Here is a 19,209-nt window from a genome sequence, read left to right as displayed (position 1 = left end):
CTGCTTTACACCCCACTCTGCCTCCTCTCGTCTTTTTCCCACCTCTCACTCCTTTCTAGTTTTCCTTTATATGTTTCTTTCCCCAATAGCTATTAAACTCTTGTATTTTGTTCCCAAGGCTTACCACTTCTTGTTGACAATATTTGGGTTTTACTTAGCAAAGATATGGAATGGTGTATCATTATCTTCTCCAATTCATTTTACAGATGAGGAAACTGAGGCAAAGAGGATTAAGTGACTTGACCAGGGTCACACAGTAAATGTCTGAGGTTAGTTTTGAACTCAGGAAGATGACTCCAAGCCCAGTGCACCATTTACTATACAACCTGTCTCCTTCATTTATGAAATTCCCCTATTTACTAATGCCTCTCCCCTAAATTAAATTGTCTTTATTTTGTATATATTTTGTATATGTTTATTTTAAATACTTATATGTATCCATATTATCCATGTTGTCTCTCCTTGAAAGCTAGACGCTCTTTGGGGACAGGCACTGTTTCATTTTAGGCTATTTTTTCTCACCTGGGCAGCCCAGTGGAGGGCTGTTCGGAAGTCTTTGTCCACCAGGGTTGGGTCTGCCCCCTTCTCCAGCAGGATTTGTACATGTTGTGGCCGGTTATGAAAAGCTGCCCAGTGAAGAGGTGTCATACCCTGCAATATAAGAGTGCAGGAAATACGGGTGAGAAAACAGGAGAAAGGTTTTCTTTGTTTCAGGAGCTGCCAAGGAGGTATGAAATTAGACTGAGGGAAAGTTCTGGAGTCCAAAAAAACAAGATTGACATTATTTTGAGGGGTCCGAAAGATAGAGATTTTGTTTCCTGGCTGCCTTGCCCATCTCCTTCTAGTAATGTGCAGGATACACAATATCCTCAGAGCTGGGATACTGGGGGTTCTACTACTAGACCCAATATTAGGGAGACCTGGTTTCAAATGCCACTTCAAACATTTGGTAGGGTGACTGGGATAAGTCACTGAACTTCTCTGTGCCTCATTTTCCTTATTTCTAAAATAAGTCTATCACAATGACCTCTGAGCTCTCTTCCAACTCCAAATCTACAATCCAATCAAACAAATTATTCAAGCAGTAACTGGTTGGACTAAATGACAATAAAGGACATTGTTCTTCTTCCTCATTCTAAATCACTTAATTGTACTCATATCAATAATGTGGCTGTAGGAGTTGGGCAGAGAGATAGAGTTATCTGGCTCAAGTTCATGACTTGAGTGCATAACATCAGTCTTGGGATGTCTGAACAGTAGCTACATGAGGTCAGTAATAGGAATGTCATTATCACAGAATCATAGAACCTCAGAATTATAAAGGACCTCAGTGTCCATCTAATCTAGCCGATTCCTGAATAAAACCCACAACCTCATCTGTGAAATGAAATAATTGAGATGCCCCAAAATCTAATGAATTACAACTAGTCAAAGCCAGCATTCTGACCCTTAGCTCTTCTCATTCCTACAACTTACTCTGCTTCACTGTGTTGCCATCTAGTCACTCAAAGCAAGGTCCTTTAAAAGGAAAGAGCCAGATGGAAGAACCCCTTCCCAGCATACTCAGAATCACCATCCCTTCTTTTCAATATCCAAGTTTTTGGGGTTCTAGTAATGTATGACTCATCATGGTGAGATGATGAAGAATTTCTCCTACTGGCTGTAGAGACAATGGGGTTGATGACTCAGTCAAAAGGGAGCAGCCCACTCTCTGGCTATGAATCATGTAGGACTACTTCCTACTGCCTTCCCAGAGTTGGATGGAGAGACTTGTGAACCCTTTCACCTACTCTAGACTCCATGTGGCCTGAACTTGTTATCTAAAACACATGTCCTTTCCCCAACTGATAAATGGTCAAATGATCTGAACAGATAGTTTTTAGAGGATAGTTTTTAAGGCTATGTCTAGTCAAATGAAAAAATACTCTAAACCATTATTGATTTAAAAAATGTAAATTAAAACAACTCTGAGGTGCCACCTTACACCTGTCAGATTAATTTATATTGCAGAAAAAGGAAAAGGCTAAATGTTTGAGGGAATGTGGGAAAACTGAAACACACATGCTGTGTTGGTAGAGTTGTGAACTGATCCAACCTTTGGAACTATGTCAAAAGGGCTATGAAACTTCGCATACCCTTTGATTCAGCAGTACTGCTATTAAATCTATATCCCAAAGAGAATATAAAAATGGGAAAAGAACCCATAAGTATGCAATATTTATAGCAGTTCTTTTTGTGGTAGTCAAGAACTGGAAATTGAAGGAATGTCCATCAACTGGAGAATTGTTAAATAGGTTGTGGTATATGAAAGCAATGGAATACTATTGTTTTATAAGAAATGATGAGCATGCAGAGCTAACTGGTACAGTACTTCTTACCTCTCTGGTGATCTAGCACCAATGAAAGAGACATATTTAGACAAAAGTAATTTTCCTTTTTTCTCTTTAGTCCTTTCTAAGGAGAACTTGCAAGGTTGACCAAGAGCATCTCCAAGATCTTGTCTGACTCTAAATCTAATAATTCTACAACTATTACAACCCTAGCATTTTGCATTCTCTACCAGTGTTGGACCTGAAAGGAGGAGAGAACTTAAGTTGGGACCCACTGGGGACCTCATGTTCATATAGCACTTGGATTTGGCTGAACAGCTTGGCAAGTGAGTTAATAAGAATTTATTAAATGTTTACTATGTGCAAGGGTTTAGTTGTGCTAAGCACTTAAATGGCAAGGAATGGCAAAACCCAGTCCATGCCCTCAAGATACCCATGTTCTAATGAGGGAGACAATATGCAAATAACTTTGTATAAATAGTAGACATATTGAATAAATTGGAGGTAATACCAACACTGTGAGTACTTTGGAAAACTTCCTGAAGAAAGTGGGATGTTAGCTGAGACTTAAAAGAAGTCAGGAAGCAGAGGGAGAGCATTCTGGACATGAGGGCAACTAGGGAAAATGTGATGTCCTGGAGAAGATACCACAAGAAGGTCTGTGTCATTGTACCATAGAGTACTAGGAAGGGAGCAAAGTATAAGGAATAAGGCTAAAACTGGAATGTAATCTTAATTTGTTGCTCTTTTTTTTGAATCATGGGATTCCTTGTAGGATTCAGTTTCAATAATCAAATGTTAGATTTTATTAAATCTTGTGAGAGAAATTCTTGAGGGCTCTTTGAGAAATCAATCACAGATGGGATGGTCTTCTGTCTCAAATTTTTGTTGTCATTTTTCAGTCTTGTCATACTCTTTGTGACCCCATTTGGAGTTTTCTTGTCAAAGATACTAGAAAGACTTGTCATTTCCTTTTTCACTTTCCTCATCTGTAAAATAATCTGGAGAAGGGTCACATAACTAGTAAACACTGAGACCAGATTTGATTTCAAGAAGAGGAGTCTTCCTGACTCCAAGTTCAGCATTCTATTCATTGCACAATCTTTCTGTCCTCTGTTTGTTACTTCACACACATCTTTTCATAAACTTTAAAATAGGACTTTAGAATTTTGGGTCTCAGGCCTTCTCCAAGGTCTATAAGGAAATTTTTTTTAATAAAGCTAATTAGTTTTTATCTTCTTACCCTCTCCATTGAATTTTGTTATTTTGTGCCATTTTCCATGGGGTTCACAGATTTTTAGGAGCTAACAGCTTCAAAACTTTCAAGAAAAACTTCTATTTTTGGTAACTATTTTGTTTCCTCTGAGTCATATGAGAAAAAGAAACAAATCCCCTATCATTAGGAATATGATTTTTAAAAAAAGCTCTCTGAATTAGCTGAAATGCTAATATTTTGTATTGTACATCATTCAAGAACTTTGTCCTATGAAGATCTTTAATTTCTTTCATTTTTTTTAGTTTTTTTTTTTTTTGCAAGGCAGTGGGGTTAAGTGGCTTGCCCAAGGCCACACAGCTAGGTAATTATTAAGTGTCTGAGGCTGGATTTGAACTCAGGTACTCCTGACTCCAAGGCTAGTACTCTATCCACTGCGCCACCTAGCCACCCCTACAGCTGTTGTTCATTAACTAGACAATGTGGTACAGGGGAAAGCATACTTAATTAGAGATCAGAAGACTTGAGTTTTAATCACAGTTTTGTCATAAAACAGCTATGTGAGTTTGAATCTATCCTTAGACACCTGATACTTACTAGCTATGTGACCTTGGGCAAGTCACTTATCCCTGACTGCCTCACATTCAAGGCCATCTCCAGCCATCCTGAATCATATCTGGCCACTGTACCTAGATGGCTCTGGAGGCGAAAGTGAAACTGGTGACTTGGCACAGCACCCCCTCACTCAAATCCAATGCATGTGCTTGTTATGTCAACATTTCCCCTAATGTCATGGTATTCTTCTAGAATGATGGACAAATGTCTATGTGAGTGAACTTGGGCAAAATCAGTTCATCTTTTTGGGTTTTAGCTTCTCTCTCTCCATAAAATGAGGAAATTGAATATTGAGTTCTCAATCTATGATCCTTTGATCTCTCTCTCTCTGATCTTTTCCATTTTTAAAATGTTAATTCTCATAAATGTTTAAGGGGAAAATCATTGGGTGAGGAAAAATGCAATTTCTCGCAACAAGTAAAAGCCGATTGAGGAATGACTGAACTAGCTGTGATATGTGATTGTGATGGAATACCATTGTGCTATGTTAAATGATGGTGGTCTTAGAAAAACATGGTTAGTCATGTACAAAATTATAAAAAGTGAAATGAGCAAAACCAAGAGAACATTTACAGTAATAGCAATATTGTTTTAAGGACTAGTTTGAGCAACTGAATCATTTTGACTATTATAAATACCCAAATTAACTACAAAGAATTATGAAGGAAGACACAATCTACATTCAAAGAAAAAAATTGACAAATAGGAGTATGTAAAAAAGTTGTATATAGATAATATACACATATTTATGTCTAATGGTAGTTTTCTCTAAGAAGGAGGGAGAGAGGGAAGAAAAAAGAAAAATTTACATGACAACTTTATAAGGAATAGCTATACATAATAGATTTGTAGTTTCATGTACAATCATCTTTTCTTTATCCTTGAGATATACTTGTTGGGAAAACTTGTTTTGTTTCATAAATTAAAAATAAATATAATTTTAAAAAGAAAGTAATAATAGCTGGTTGAAAGAGAACTAACTGTAGAGTTAGAGGTTGAACCTAGGTTCAACTCCTGCCTCTGACACTATCTTTGTGGGACCTCAATTTCTTTATTAATAAAATAAATGTATTTGATCAGGTGACTACTAAAGTCCTTTACAGTTTTAAATCTAGGATCAGTTTTGTCAGAATTGTGAGCTCCTTTAGAGCAGAGATTGTCTTTTGCCTCTTTTTGTATCCTAGCCCCTGGCACAGTGCCTGACCCATACATAGTAAGTAATCATTGACTAATATCCTAATGACAAGACATTACTAAAAATTATTACTGTGTATAATTGACCAAAGTTTTATTGTCACTGGATACTAGGAGTAGAGTTAACTCTGGTGATCTGGAGAGAACCATTTGAAAAAAAAAGATGGTGGTTTTTTTCATAGAAAATTCCTGATTTTAGGGCACAGTGAAAAGAGAACTGACTTTGGAACCATGAGATCTGGTTGGCATACCAGTTCTGCCACTTCCTACCTGCCTGATCTTTAGCAAGTACTATTTCCCAATCTGTGATTCAGTTTCTTCATCTGAGGAGAAGGGGCTGGACTATATGACCTTTTGGGTATTCCCCAAAACCCAGATTCTGTGATCTAAGTAAATATTTCTGAGTAAGTGAAATGACTTCTGAGGTTTTGGTGACTTTTTTTCTCAGGAACTCTCCCATTCACTGAATTCACCATCAGAAGATTTTGGAGTAACATGCAAATGGTGGTATACAGAGAGATTTACATTATTAGAATCCTTTTGCCCCAAAAGTCAAAGCTAAAGTTGTATTTAATCAGAAAGATAACTTCTACAGAAGAGGTTTGGGAGAGGAATTATAGATATAAATGGAAGACCTGAAAGGACCTTCAGGCATTCTAGTCCAATACCTCCACCCTCACTTTTGTTGTTGTTCAGTTGTGATCCTGTTTGAGGTTTTCATGGCAAGGATGATGGTTTGCCATTTCCTTCTCTAGTTCTTTTTACAGATGAGGAAACTGAGGCAAACAGGGTTAAATAACTTTCCCAGGATCAACCAACAAGTAAATTTCTGAGGTCAGATTTGAACTCTGGAAGAGAGATATTCCTGACTTAGGGTGCTCTATCTACTGCACCACCTAACAGTCCACTTTTTGGTACATAGCTTTTTGGATGTTGTCTCCTTCATTAGACTATGAGCACTATGAGGGCAGGAAATGTCATTTGCCTTTCTTTGTATCTCCAGGGCATAGCAGTGCCTTGTAAATATATAATATATTTATGATGGTGCTTGATAAATGTACATTGAGTAACTAATAATAACTAATTGATTAACTAATAAAGGGACTTGTCAAGAGTTACAAAGATAATAATAAGAGCCTGCTGACTTCCAATCCACCCTCTCCCTTTTCTTCCACTATACCCACTCCTTTATTTAATCCCAAACCATTTTTTTTGGTTTGATTGAGTTCAAATTATGACCTAGACCAGAATCCTGCTACATTCGGGTTTTGAAGGGGTTTGTTTTTTGCATAAGAAGAAAGAGTCAAGTGGTCTTTCTGAAGTTAAGTAATTTAGTTTCTTGAGCCTGTGTTTTCAGTTGAAATTTCAGGCTTCTGAAGAGAAGGGGCCCATTTCCTTCTCAATAGGTTCTCAGAATTTTTTTTTTAAACTCAACAATAAGATCATGTTTGAACTTGAAACCTGATTCAATAATCATGTGTTTTAAGTTTCAGATAGCATTTTCCAGCACCTGTGCTTAGTGAAGTGCACAAGGAAGATTATGTGATGTGGGTGGTCATTGGGTACAACCTATCTCTGCAAATAGGGGCTGTGGTTGAGAAGGGAACAAAACAGACAATAATGGTTCAGCTTGGGTTCTCTTCCTGTCACATTTTCCTTCATAGAAAATTAATCCTTAGAAATCACCTTTGGAATAAAGGGTGGATCAAATCTAGTTGTTTCTCTAGTATAATTTTATTTTGTACAGATGGAGGAAATGAAATTCTGCAACTTTTGTTGCAACTTGTGTCAGAGAATATTGGTTCACCATCTGCAAAATGGCAGTGATGATGTACCAGGAAATTTGTTGAATTCATTTGTTATTTTCAATTTGTATTGGAGATTCTCCTCTATGTTCGAGAATAGTATAAGCCCCAAAGACTTAACAGTGGAAATGATAACCAGGGATTAGAAATAGATTTTTGAGTATTGGAAGTATAAAAAAATGGCCTTTGATAGCCATCATATAAAAATAAAGCAAAACACAAAAATGTTTTGCTACTTCCTCAATGAAACAGGAATATATTACATGCTTAGTATAAGAAATAAACATATATATATTTTTTATAGAATTTCAGACTATATATGCACTATATGCATATATATATATATATACATACACACATACCAAAATGAATATATATGTGTGCGAAACTTAGTAGAACTATGTATCTATTATGCAGTTCTCATAGTTTTACTAAAAGATATGTTAAGTTAAAGAACTTAGAACATGTCTATATCTGTCTCATAACTCTATTAAAATGCTTATGTATTTATAGAATTTAGTGGAATATATACATTTACAGATATAGGACATATGTAATACACACACATGTATACAGAGTTCTACTAAAAGACAATTGGATCACTTGTACAAAAATACTCATAGCAGCCCTGTTTGTGGTGGCAAAGAATTGGAAATCAAGTAAATGTCCTTCACTTGGGGAATGGCTTAGCAAACTGTGCTATATGTATGTCATGGAACACTATTGTTCTAGTAGAAACCAGGAGGGACAGGATTTCAGGGAAGTCTGGAGGGATTTGCATGAACTGATGCTGAGCAAAATTTGCAGAACCAGAAAAACACTGTACACCATAACAGCAACATGGGAGTGATGTTCAACCTTGATGGACTTGCTCATTCCATCAGTGCAACAATCAGGGACAATTTTAGGCTGCAATGGAGAATACCATCTGTATCCAGAGAAACAACTATGGAGTTTGAACAAAGACCAAGGACCTTAAATTTAGAAAAAAAAAGCCCCTGATATCTTACTGTCTGATCCTGCTATTTCTTATACTTTATGTTTCTTCCTTAAGGATATGATTTTTCAGGAGCAGCTAGGTGGTGCAGTGGATAGAGCACTGGCCCTGGAGTCAGGAGTATCTGAGTTCAAATCCAGCCTCAGACACTTAATAATTACTTAACTGTGTGGCCTTGGGCAAGCCACTTAAACCCCATTGCCTTGTAAAAACTAAAAAAAAAAAGAGGATATGATTTTTCTCTCATCACACTCAATTTGGATCAATGTACAACATGGAGACAAATTGTCTTCTGTGGAGGATGAGGGGAGGGAAGTAAGATTAGGGGAAAATTGTAAAACTCAAAATAAATAAAATCTTTTAAAAAATTAAAAAATAAAAGACAGTTGGTTTTCTATTATATGTAGCAATTAATTTTGCTTCCAGAGGACAGATGGAGATGCACATTTCCATCTGTATCAAAAGAGGGGAAGGGGAATATGAGTGGAAAATGTCTCTATTGTGCTTTTTGTTGTAGTTCCAAAAAGGCAGCTTTTTTGGAGAGGTGTATGGTGGGGTAGTTGCTAAAGAACTGTAAAACAAAAAAAATATCAGTTAAACTATAAGGTACATACATATGTCTGTACATATATACATATATATATTATATAAATTACATAATCATTTAATGTATTTTGGGGACTGAAGTGAGCATAATTTAATTGAGAGTCCATATGAGAGACAGTTAACTCAAAGAGAAGTTAAACCTTACCATTTAGATACACAACAGCAAACTCCATGTTAGTAAAATCAGATTTGTGAAACTGAAAACTCCCCTCAGAACTGGGATGCAGATTGAGAAAAAGAATCACTATAAAGAGGTGATATTTCACTTTATTCATTGCTGATAAACCACTGGTCCTAGGTAACTCTAGGGAGTTACACTTTTCACTTATTTTGGTGAGTACAACCTTTGCTAAAAATATTCTGAATTTCTTTTTTAGGAAGGAAATAAACATTTATTAAGTGTATGATACTAATGACAATTATCTCATTTGGTCCTCATAGTAATAGTGGGAGGCAAATGCTATAGTTATACTCATTTTGCAGTTGAGAAAACTGAGGCAGAGAGAAGTTAAGTGATTTGCCCAAGGTCATCCAACTAGTAAGTATCTAAGACCTAATATGAATCCAGGTCTTCCTAACTTCAGATCTTTGTCATTGAGTTGCTTTTTAGACAAGCCTTTAGATGCAGCTATCTTTAGCTATCTTTAATATTGGAACATCTTCCACTTTTAAAGAGTTTAGAAACAGCTAAAAGACATCCAGAAGTTAATTTGGTGAATAAGCTGAGTGGTCCAGAAGATAAAAACATTTTTCTTTCTTTTCTTTATTAAGCATTTTTTATTATCAGACTTATAGGATGACCATGACAACTTCCTAAAAATATTATGAGAAATGACAACATCACTGGTATGACTCTTCTAAAGGTAATGACTTTGAAGGACAGCATTTTTATTTTGGATGAACAAGTTGGGACAGGTTTGCTTAAGAACAATTGCTTTTGCTTTAGAGCTATTTGTGTGTGTGTGTGTGTGTGTGTGTGTGTGTGTGTGTATCTGTGATAGACATACAGACAGAGACAGAGAGACACAGACACAGAGAGAGAGAATATACTTGTTGATGTATGCATGTCTACACAGTTCTAAATGCACACCCACTCTTTGGGTGTCTGCCTATCCACTTTCATAGCATTAAGTGGGAAGCTACTTCATCACAAGGATGGAATTTCTTTCTGAAATTCTTTAAGTGATCCATTTCCAGGTGTTTTGAATCAAAGATTTACAGGATGGCTGGCTCCCTTGAAGGGATGGGCAATGCTGCCTTTCACTCCCCCCAAGTCACTCATAAAAACGAGTTGTTTGAAAGTTAAGTATACTTAAACTAGGAGATCACTGTACAGTGATTTGTCCCTTCTCTAAAAAGAAATAAAGACTTGCTTAGAGGAAAGTTTTTTAAATGGTCTATAATCAACTTTGTAGCAAAAATCAGGTTGTGGGAATATAAGAACAAAGAGGGAAGAGACTCAGAACAATGAAAGATTATTGATAGGGAGGCCAGGAGGGGTGAGGACAGATCAGGGAGTTCAACTGGAGCCTTTCCATTGAGGGAAGAAAGTGACCCATTTGGTTCTTTCCTCTTAAATACTTAAATGATTCCTTCTCATTAGTTAGAGGGAGCACAGCCAACTTCTGCCTTCCTGTCTCTTGAGACTTTAATTCATGTTTTCCCAAAAGCTTTCCATGGTGGGTCCACTCCATATTTTGTAGCCTTCCTTGCTCACTTTTTCTTAGTGAGAGTTTGGCTGTCCACCTGTTATCTATAATTCTTTCCTAGTGGTCAGCCAAGAAAATTCCTTGATTATGTCCTTGAGTATCATTTGGGAGGTTCCTCCTTGGTTATATGTAGCAGATGGGTCACCCCAGCACAAACCTTTCTGTGGCCCTCTGTTTGTAGCTTCCTATTTCAACTAATGATTGTTAATGAGTAGGTTCTAATTTTAGTTGTTTCTGTGTTTTTGGGTGGCACAACAGATATAGTGTCAGGCCTGGAATCATGAAGATATGAGTTCAAATCTGCCCTCAGACAAATGGGTAAACTGGGCAAGTCATTTAACTCTATTTGTCCTACTTTCCTCATCTATAAAAGGAGCTAGAGAAGGAAATAGCACACTCTTCCATTACCTTTGAGAAGAAAATCTCAAATGGGGGTCACAAAGAAATAGACATGACTGAAACAACTGAATAACAGGATGCTTTTGAGGGGGATTTTGTAGTCTTGTTCAAATCCCAGTAGATCTGCCTTTTTTTTATTGCATAAAAGATTATTAGAGGATGAGAAATATATTAAAGAATATCTTCTTCCCTTTTTTTCCCCCTCCACTAACTTTTTTTGTCCAACGAAATTGCCCCCCTCATTTTCCAAATTTTTGACACTGCAAGAAGAGTTGCTATAACTATTTTTGTAAATGTGGATCTTTCCCCCTTTTTAATGATCTCTTTGGGATACATTAGTGGTATTACTAGTTCAAAGGGTATGCAATTTTATTGCCCTTTGGACATAGTTCCAAATTGCTTTCCAGAATGATTGGATTAGTTCATAACTCCATCAACAGTGTATCAGTGTCCCAGTTTTCTCTCTCCCTCTCTCTCTCTCTTTTTAGGTTTTTGCAAGGCAAACAGGGTTAAGTGGCTTGCCCAAGGCCACACAACTATGTAATTATTAAGTGTCTGAGGTTGGATTTGAACTCAGGTCCTCCTGACTCCAGGGCCGGTGTTTTATCCACTACGCCACCTAGCTGCCCTGTCCCAGTTTTCTCATATCCTTTCCAAATCAATTTAATTTTTAATCGATTTATAGGTATACTAATGGTTTCTTCACTAAATAGTTGTACATCTTTGGGCAATACTAATAATGACAATAATAAGACCATTCCAAGTCTTTACCCCTGGGGTTCTCCTTTGTCAAATGAGAGGTGGCCTGGGTACTTGTGTTTCCCTTCCTGTTCTCCTATTCCCTGATACAATGTAGGTCAGTACTTCTTGTTAAATCGTTGTCTGGAAATAATTTGTCCTAAACTTCTTGGATTAGGTGAGTACTTTCCGTTTCCCAGTAATAATAATAATAATAAACATAATAATACAAATCAGTGTCGTCCTGTCCTTTCCTTTCATTTTTCTAATTTCTCTTGGTTTAGCTTCTTGCTAAGCTCCTTGTCATTTTGAAAGCAAGAAAAGATATATAATCTGTATCTGCAAACAGTATGCATTTTTCTTGTGTAAAGGAGGCCACTCTACTTAGTCTACCAGCGTAAATGAGATGAGTGGAAAGAGAGATGGGGGAAGCCAGAATTGATGGAGCAGGAAGAAATGTTTGTTCAAAATAGTGAGAAGCCAAGCAGGAAATGGATTGGTGTAATGTGGGAAATGAAATCCTGGGTGTGTCCTTTCTGAGGCAGAATTGTCTTTATTTCCCAATGACAAAAGACCTTTCATGAATTCCTGACCCAGTAATTTTCTCCAAATTGTCTCACACTGGGAATAAAAAGATTGAAAAAAACAGAACAAGGAAAGAGAAGAGCACAACCATGATCACATGGAAAAGATCCTCAGCCAGAACCTAATGAAGAGGAAGTAGGATTCCTCCTAGAGAAACTGCATGTTTTGAAGGTTCCTTGAAGTGCTGAGGATGCTCATGGAGCAGTTAGAATGCTTTAATCAGCACATGAGTCTTTGCAGATAAGTTTTGTTCCTGAGAAAGCCAAAGAACCTAGGGACTTCCCTCCTGTTGATCTGGGAGTGTGGCATAGTGGAAAAAGTACTGGGTTTAGAGTTGGAGATGTGAGTTCAAATCCTAATTCTGCTATATTCCCTGTGTGAACTCCTTGGTTCTCAGTTTTTTAAATTTGTCAAACAAAGTGACTAGACTATACATCCTTTCTAGATCTATAATCCTCTAGATATATAATCTTATGATCTAGACTCTCAGTGTCCTTATCCCATTATTTGAAAAGGTGGGGTGGCCGAGCACCCACTGAGTGGAGTCGGGGGGGGGGGAGAGAGAGAGAGAGAGAGAGAGAGAGAGAGAGAGAGAGAGAGAGAGAGAGAGAGAGAGAGAGAGAGAGAGAGAGAGAGAGAGAGAGAGAAAGAGAGAACTGGTATGGCAGGAAATCTGCTGTATACATTTTTATATGTATTATAGTCATCTCTCCCATTAAAATCCGAATTTTTGTGAATAGGGGTTGTTTCATTCTTTTTATTTTTGCTCTCAGAGCCTGCTAGGTACCAGAGCTTAGTATACTCTGAATAAATGCTTGATTCATTTATTAAACTATTTGAGTGACTGATGAAATTTTACAAGTAGTCATTCAGTTACTAAATATTTTATTAAGTGTTTACTATGTTCTAGTAATTGTACTGGGAAAAAAAGGCAGGTGAGTTTCTCAAGGGTCTAACAAACAGTTTCAGAGGGGAGAAAACAACTATGCAAATTTGTACAACCAAGTTCTATCCAAGATACATTGGAAAAAAACATCAAAGAAAAGTTACTAGAATGAAGGGGGATCACAAAAAGATTGTTATAGGTGGAATTTTAGCTTGAAGGAAGTCTGGAAGGCAAGAGACAGAGACAGTCTCCTCATAGAGTATAGGGTGGGAAGGTCTTATAGGAAAACCATCCAGGAGCCTAGATTTCAGGGCATGTGAGGGTTGGGGGCTGGGGCTAGCTGTGGGAAAATATAAGAGTGGAAAGGTAAGGGGGAGGATGTTATGAAAGACGTTTTAACACCATGCTGTATTTTATACTTGACCCTGGAGGTAATAAGTCATCATTGGAGTTTATTGAATGTGAGGGTGGGATGGTATGACATGATTTAGGAAATCCATGATTTAGGAAAATTACTGACAATTTAGTGGATGATGAGTCACTGAGTTTGGAACTCCTTTACCAGGGTCTAGCTTTTGGGACAAGAAACTAATAATCAACCCAGAAATCATCTACTACTAGTATGTGTAGTCAAAATATGGTGTTTAGACTCCTCCCTGCCTTTCCAATTAAAAAAAAAATGTCTCACTCATCCTTTAGGGTTTTCCTTCTGAATTGCTGTAAGTCTGAGGAATGAGAGTACTTAAAGCCATAGAGAACCAGGCCATGAAGCAAGGGCAGTGTTTTGATGCTGTTAGCAATAGCAATGAGAGATGATGGACTCAACATGTAGCAAGAGAAATACATTTTTGTATATATTCAGTGGGAATTTGTTTTGGTTGAATATGTTTATTTGTTATAATGATTTTGTTTTTCTTTCTCAAAGTGTTGGGGGAGAGGGGTGGATGTGAAAGAGAAAAAAGAAATCCTTGTTAATTGAAAAAACCCCAATACCTATATAAATAACGATAACACCAATTTAGCTACCTGTTATAGTGTTTAGCAAGCAGGTCTTGGAGCCAGGAAGACTTGGGTCAAAGTTCTGTCTCTGAGACAGTACCGATTATGTGACCCTGGGTAAGTCACTCCCCGTACACGCTTTGCATTGTTTAGAGGGAATTAGTTCGTTCACCATTGAAACCAGTGGTGTTGTCCCCCCAAACAAAAACAAAACAATCCACTGACAAGCATAAAAAATAGTGGTCATTTATCTCAGGCAGGAGAAAGAGAGGGTTAGAGCCAGGTTTCTCTGTAGATTGGGTTTAGTAGGTTTTGTCCTTCTGAAGGAAGCTGATATTTGCTACAGAATTCTATCCGCCCATTCCTCATCTCTCATTGACCCTGGTGGGTTGATCTGTTGGTGGTCTCTGCAAGAGGAGGGCATAGGAATATAAGGAGATCTACACATAAAAGACCAACTTGTTTTTCTGAGGGTAGAAACTTGTGCTTGGAGGAATTTTTTTTTTTAATCAAGGAGACCAATGGGAAAAATATTAGATCCTGCAATCATAGTTAATGACTTCCTGCGTCAACAGAAATGTACCTCCAAATTGCTTAAAAATGTTTTTTGAATGAACTTTTTATTTCATTGGTATACCAATGCATCTTCTTCCAGTGAGGAAACCTTTCTTACAAAAGCAGATCTGAAACTATCCTGGGGCTTCATCTTCAAGAGTTGGTTGGGTTACTTGAGAGGTTAAGTGACTTGCCCAGAGTCAGTGAATTTACATGTATTCAGTACCTACTATGTGCCTAGTACTTATTTAATAAACATTGGGGAGACAAAGAAAGGCAAAAGGTAGTCCCTATTCTCAAGAAGATCTTAACCTAAAGAGGGAGACAATAGGAAGACTGGAGATTATTGAATGGGAGATAGGGGAGTGGTCAAACCTATGTTTTAGGAAGATCACTTTAGGAAGACAGCTAAGTGGAGGGATAGATTAGGGCAGAGAGAGTCTTGTGGCAGGAAGCTATTCCACTTTTGCAATATATGAAATTGAGGTGATAATTGCACCAGAATGGTGACAATATCAAAAGAGAGAAAGGAGTATATGAAAAAGAAATGGTTTGAAGGTAAAACAGACAGCAGATTGGATATAGGGGCAGTTTGAAAAGTGAAGAATCAAGGATAATTCCTCGGATATGAGCCTGGGTGACTAGAAGGATAGTGGTATACTTTGCATTAACAGCTAAGTTAGGAAAAGGGGAGGATTTGGGATAAAAGATAATGAGTTTGATTTTGAACATGTTGAGTTTAGATCAAGATTGATATTCAATAGGCAGTTGGAAATATGAAACTGGAGATCAACCAAAAGGTTAGGGTTGGATAAGAGTTGAGAATAATCAACCTGGAGATGACCATTGAATCCATGGAGGCTGTTGAACTCACCAAGTGAAATAATATAAAGGGAGAAGAGGAGAGAACCCAAGGCAGAGCCCAGTGTGACATTCAGCCACATAGGTTGACACATAGATAGTCTGTCTCAGAGGAAGGAATATTAACCATATCCTCCTGAAACCAAGGCTGGATCTCTTAGATATTCCGACTATTATCTTAAAAGAGAATTTTGTGACTTTGGGCAAGTCACTTAACCTCTGTTTTCTCAGTTATAAAATAGGTCTAAGAGTACTTAATGTTTCAGGGTTGTTGAGAGGGTCAAATGAGGTAGTATAGTATCTGGTACATAATAGACTATATATAAATGCTATTTCCTTTCCTTAAAATATTATGTAAATGTTTTAAATCTCAATTAAGTTTTATTCTCTCCTAAAGTTTTCCTCTAAAGTGATTCTGAACACAAGTTCTAGCAGATCCCACCAGGCCAGGCCAGAGAGGTTTTTGAGTATGACACCTGTCACCTAAGAATCAATCTAGCTGATGTTGGAGAGACTTATTGCCTGAAGGTTGGGTACCAGGTAATGAACTATTTTGGTTATAGTGAATAACACTGGTGAATGGAATGTCCACATCGATGAAATTCAGGTTCTTTTGACACACTGAATATGAAATTTGCAAGAGAAATAAAACTGACTTCTGAAAATAAGTCCTGGGGGAAATCTAAGCAGATACAGTTCATTTATAAATAGAGTAACATCTATTGCTTTTAAAGTGTGAAGGAAAGTTTCATCTAGGTTATTGGCCTCATGTTGTTCACCTTTAGTTTTCATAGAGGACCAAGGACATCATGGGGTGATGTCATGATGAGTACAAATTGTTTTTAAGTGAGGCAGAGTTGCACAATCATTGTCCTCATTCTCTCTTCCAGAGTCATCAAAGTCCAGTGGAAGACAGAAGTCAAGATAACTGGCAATGACCTGGGATGCAGTGGATGACCTTGGAGAATCTTCAATGTTTGATGAATGTCTAAGTGCTCTATAGCATCTGCTTTAGCTGATTCCATGGCCAGGCCATTGGAACCAATTGTTCTCATTTGTCCATTTGTCTAGGGGAAGACTTCATGAATTTGGAGTAGATAAACTCTTAATTCACCATCAGGTTTGAAGCCTATTCATCACTCTCAATCTGGTTTGGTCTGTTTGCTGATGCAGTTTTATCAGGCTATGGACCCTGAACATGCTACAACTTCTTGGAACCACAGGTGAGAATTGTGTGAAAGTTGGACACCAAAGGTGTATGAGCAGCCCTGAAAAGGACTTGGCAAACCCTCACTTCAGAGGTGCTAATGCTCCTTGAATACTCCAAACACCCCACTGACCTAATATGTGAAAACTGGAAGGTGGTACCTGCTGATTCTACCTATTTGCATTCACATAAACTCACAGACATCCTGTTTTATTGGCAAAAGTTGCTGAAATAAAGAGAATCAGAATAGTTGGACGAACAAAGATTCTAAGAGGCTGCCAACTGCCCAACAAAGAATTCAGACATATATATATATATATATTTCTCAGAGTCCACAGGAAAATGAAACAATTTTAATGGTACTAGATATACGTTGGCATAGCAGATTTATTTTAGAACACAAGGAGGATTTTCTTTCAAAGGAGGAATGATAGGATTACAGATTTAGAAACAGAAGAGAATCCAGAGACTATCTACTCCAACCCTTTCATATTTCAAAGGAGAAAACTGAGACCCAAGAATGTTAAATAACTTTCCAAGGTTACAGAGGTAAAAAAGTATGGGAGGTAGGATTTGAATCCAGATTCTGTGACTACAGAGCTAGTATTCTTTCTTCTGTGCCCAAACTCATTCTTTTTGTAATAAAAATGTCACATTTATATTATATGATAAATAATTAATATGCTTTTCATTCTTGAAGAAATAGTTAACATTGATATAGCATCTACTAGATATTAGGCATTGTGATAAGCAGTTTGAAATTATTACCTTATTTGATTCTGATGACAACTTTGGGAGGTAGTTAATTGCTTTTACTATTCCCATTTCATAAATGAGAAAACTAAGGCAAACAGAGGGTAAGTGTTGTTGGTTCAGGGTAACATAACTAGTCAGCATCTGAGGTCATATTTGAACTCAAGTCTCTCTGACTCTAGGCTCACTGTCTGCTCTTGGACCACCTTGCTCCCCTAGCTACTGTCAACCTTACCAACCCCCCCCCCCAAAAAAAAAACCCACCCTGCAAGGAAGTGAATGCCAGCATAATTATTTCCATTTTATATGTGAAGAATTGAGATTCAAATAGTTGATGGTTATGGAACTGACTCAGAAATGTTGGATTTGACCTTGTTTCTGAGACTGATCCTTTTTTCCCTTCATCATAAAGCGGCATGTCAGACGAACAAGGACAAAACCCTCTGGGCAAAGACACAAATGAAGGTAAATTTGTTCAGTAGAGACTTTTAACCCCTCATAAGCCAACAGATAATTCATGTTGAAGAGGTCTGGCTCACCTCATTGTCCTGGTGATTTATTTCACTGAGATTTGACTGCTGCAGGAGCACCGTTAAGAGTCTGTGAGGGGGGAAAGAAAACAGGATATGATGCATCAATACTCTGAAGAAAAAATCTGGGTAATGTGCTTTTAGAATATGTGTACAAATGTGGTAGTGAGAACATAATTGAGTTAAAAGCAAACCCAGGGAGTGGTTTTCCGTTTTCTTATGGGAGACCAGGGTCCTATCTGTTTACTTAGAAGCAAGGGTGTGGGTAGAAGCCATGATGAGGACTAGGTTAGACTAAGTTTTGTATGATGGGAAACCGGTAGCCCCGCATTTGTGGATGGTCTAGCCACAGTGACCAATTCCTTGTATTCTCATTTTATAGTAAGTTGTACATAATGAATTTACAGTTTTTATGTGCAATCCTCTTTTTAAAAATGATATCATGTTATGGAAATGCCTGTTTTATTCCATAAATTAAAAATAAAATTAATAAAACAATTTTTAAAGACTTGAAAAGAATTATTGAGCTTTCACATGGGTAGGGCTATATTTCAGGGGGTCAAAACAAGAATCCTTATGGATAGATAAGGGAGGGTACATTGTCACTCATTTCCAAGGTCAAAATTAAGAGATTTATGTGATGTTGGAGGAAGACATATTCTTCAAATTTCTATGGAGTTCCACACTACAAATTCAAGGAACTAATTGTCTCATTGGTGAGAAAACAACTGCAAATATATACAAACTTATCCAGGGTACACTGAAAATAATCAACAGAGAGAAGTCATTAGAATTAAGGGGGATCATGGGAACAGTTAGGTGGTATAGTAGAGCAAGAGGACTTGAGTTAAAACCTGGTCTCAGACACTTAATACTGCCTTAGCTGTGTGACCTTGGGCAAGTCACTTAACCCCATTGCTAGGCAACAATTTTAAAAAAAGAATTAAAGGGGAACAGAAAAAGATTCTTGAGGTAGGATTTTAGCTGGGTCTTGAAGGAAGTCTGAGAAGGCAAGGAATAGAGAGGTGGGGAAGAGTTCCAGGCACAGGAGACAGTTGAAATGCCCAGAATATGGGACTGGAATGTCTTGTGGGAAGCTAGCGAGGAGACCAATATCACTGGATTTCAGCGAGGGCTGAGGACAGAGGCCAGGTAAGGTATGAGTACCCCAGGAATCCATGGTTGTCTTGTGCTATGTAACATATTTTGTTTCAATTTGAGCAAGGC

At 37.5% G+C, this 19,209-nt stretch overlaps 1 protein-coding gene across 1 annotated transcript in view; it reads right to left on the bottom strand.

The window, feature by feature from the left end:
* The window catches only part of ANKRD55 (ankyrin repeat domain 55), a 100,560-nt gene that overhangs the window by 47,911 nt on the left and 33,440 nt on the right, over positions 1-19,209 (bottom strand). The window contains exons 5-6 of the mRNA XM_074201993.1: positions 17,992-18,052; positions 523-651 (exon numbers count right to left, since the gene is read on the bottom strand). Of these exons, the coding sequence (XP_074058094.1) occupies positions 523-651; positions 17,992-18,052 (190 nt within the window). The remainder of the gene's footprint in view (positions 1-522; positions 652-17,991; positions 18,053-19,209) is intronic.

Source organism: Macrotis lagotis, chromosome X (genome assembly GCF_037893015.1).
Source record: "Macrotis lagotis isolate mMagLag1 chromosome X, bilby.v1.9.chrom.fasta, whole genome shotgun sequence".
Taxonomy (NCBI): domain Eukaryota; kingdom Metazoa; phylum Chordata; class Mammalia; order Peramelemorphia; family Peramelidae; genus Macrotis; species Macrotis lagotis.
Note: the sequence above shows the minus strand (reverse complement) of the source record. Positions and strands in the feature narration are given on the sequence as shown.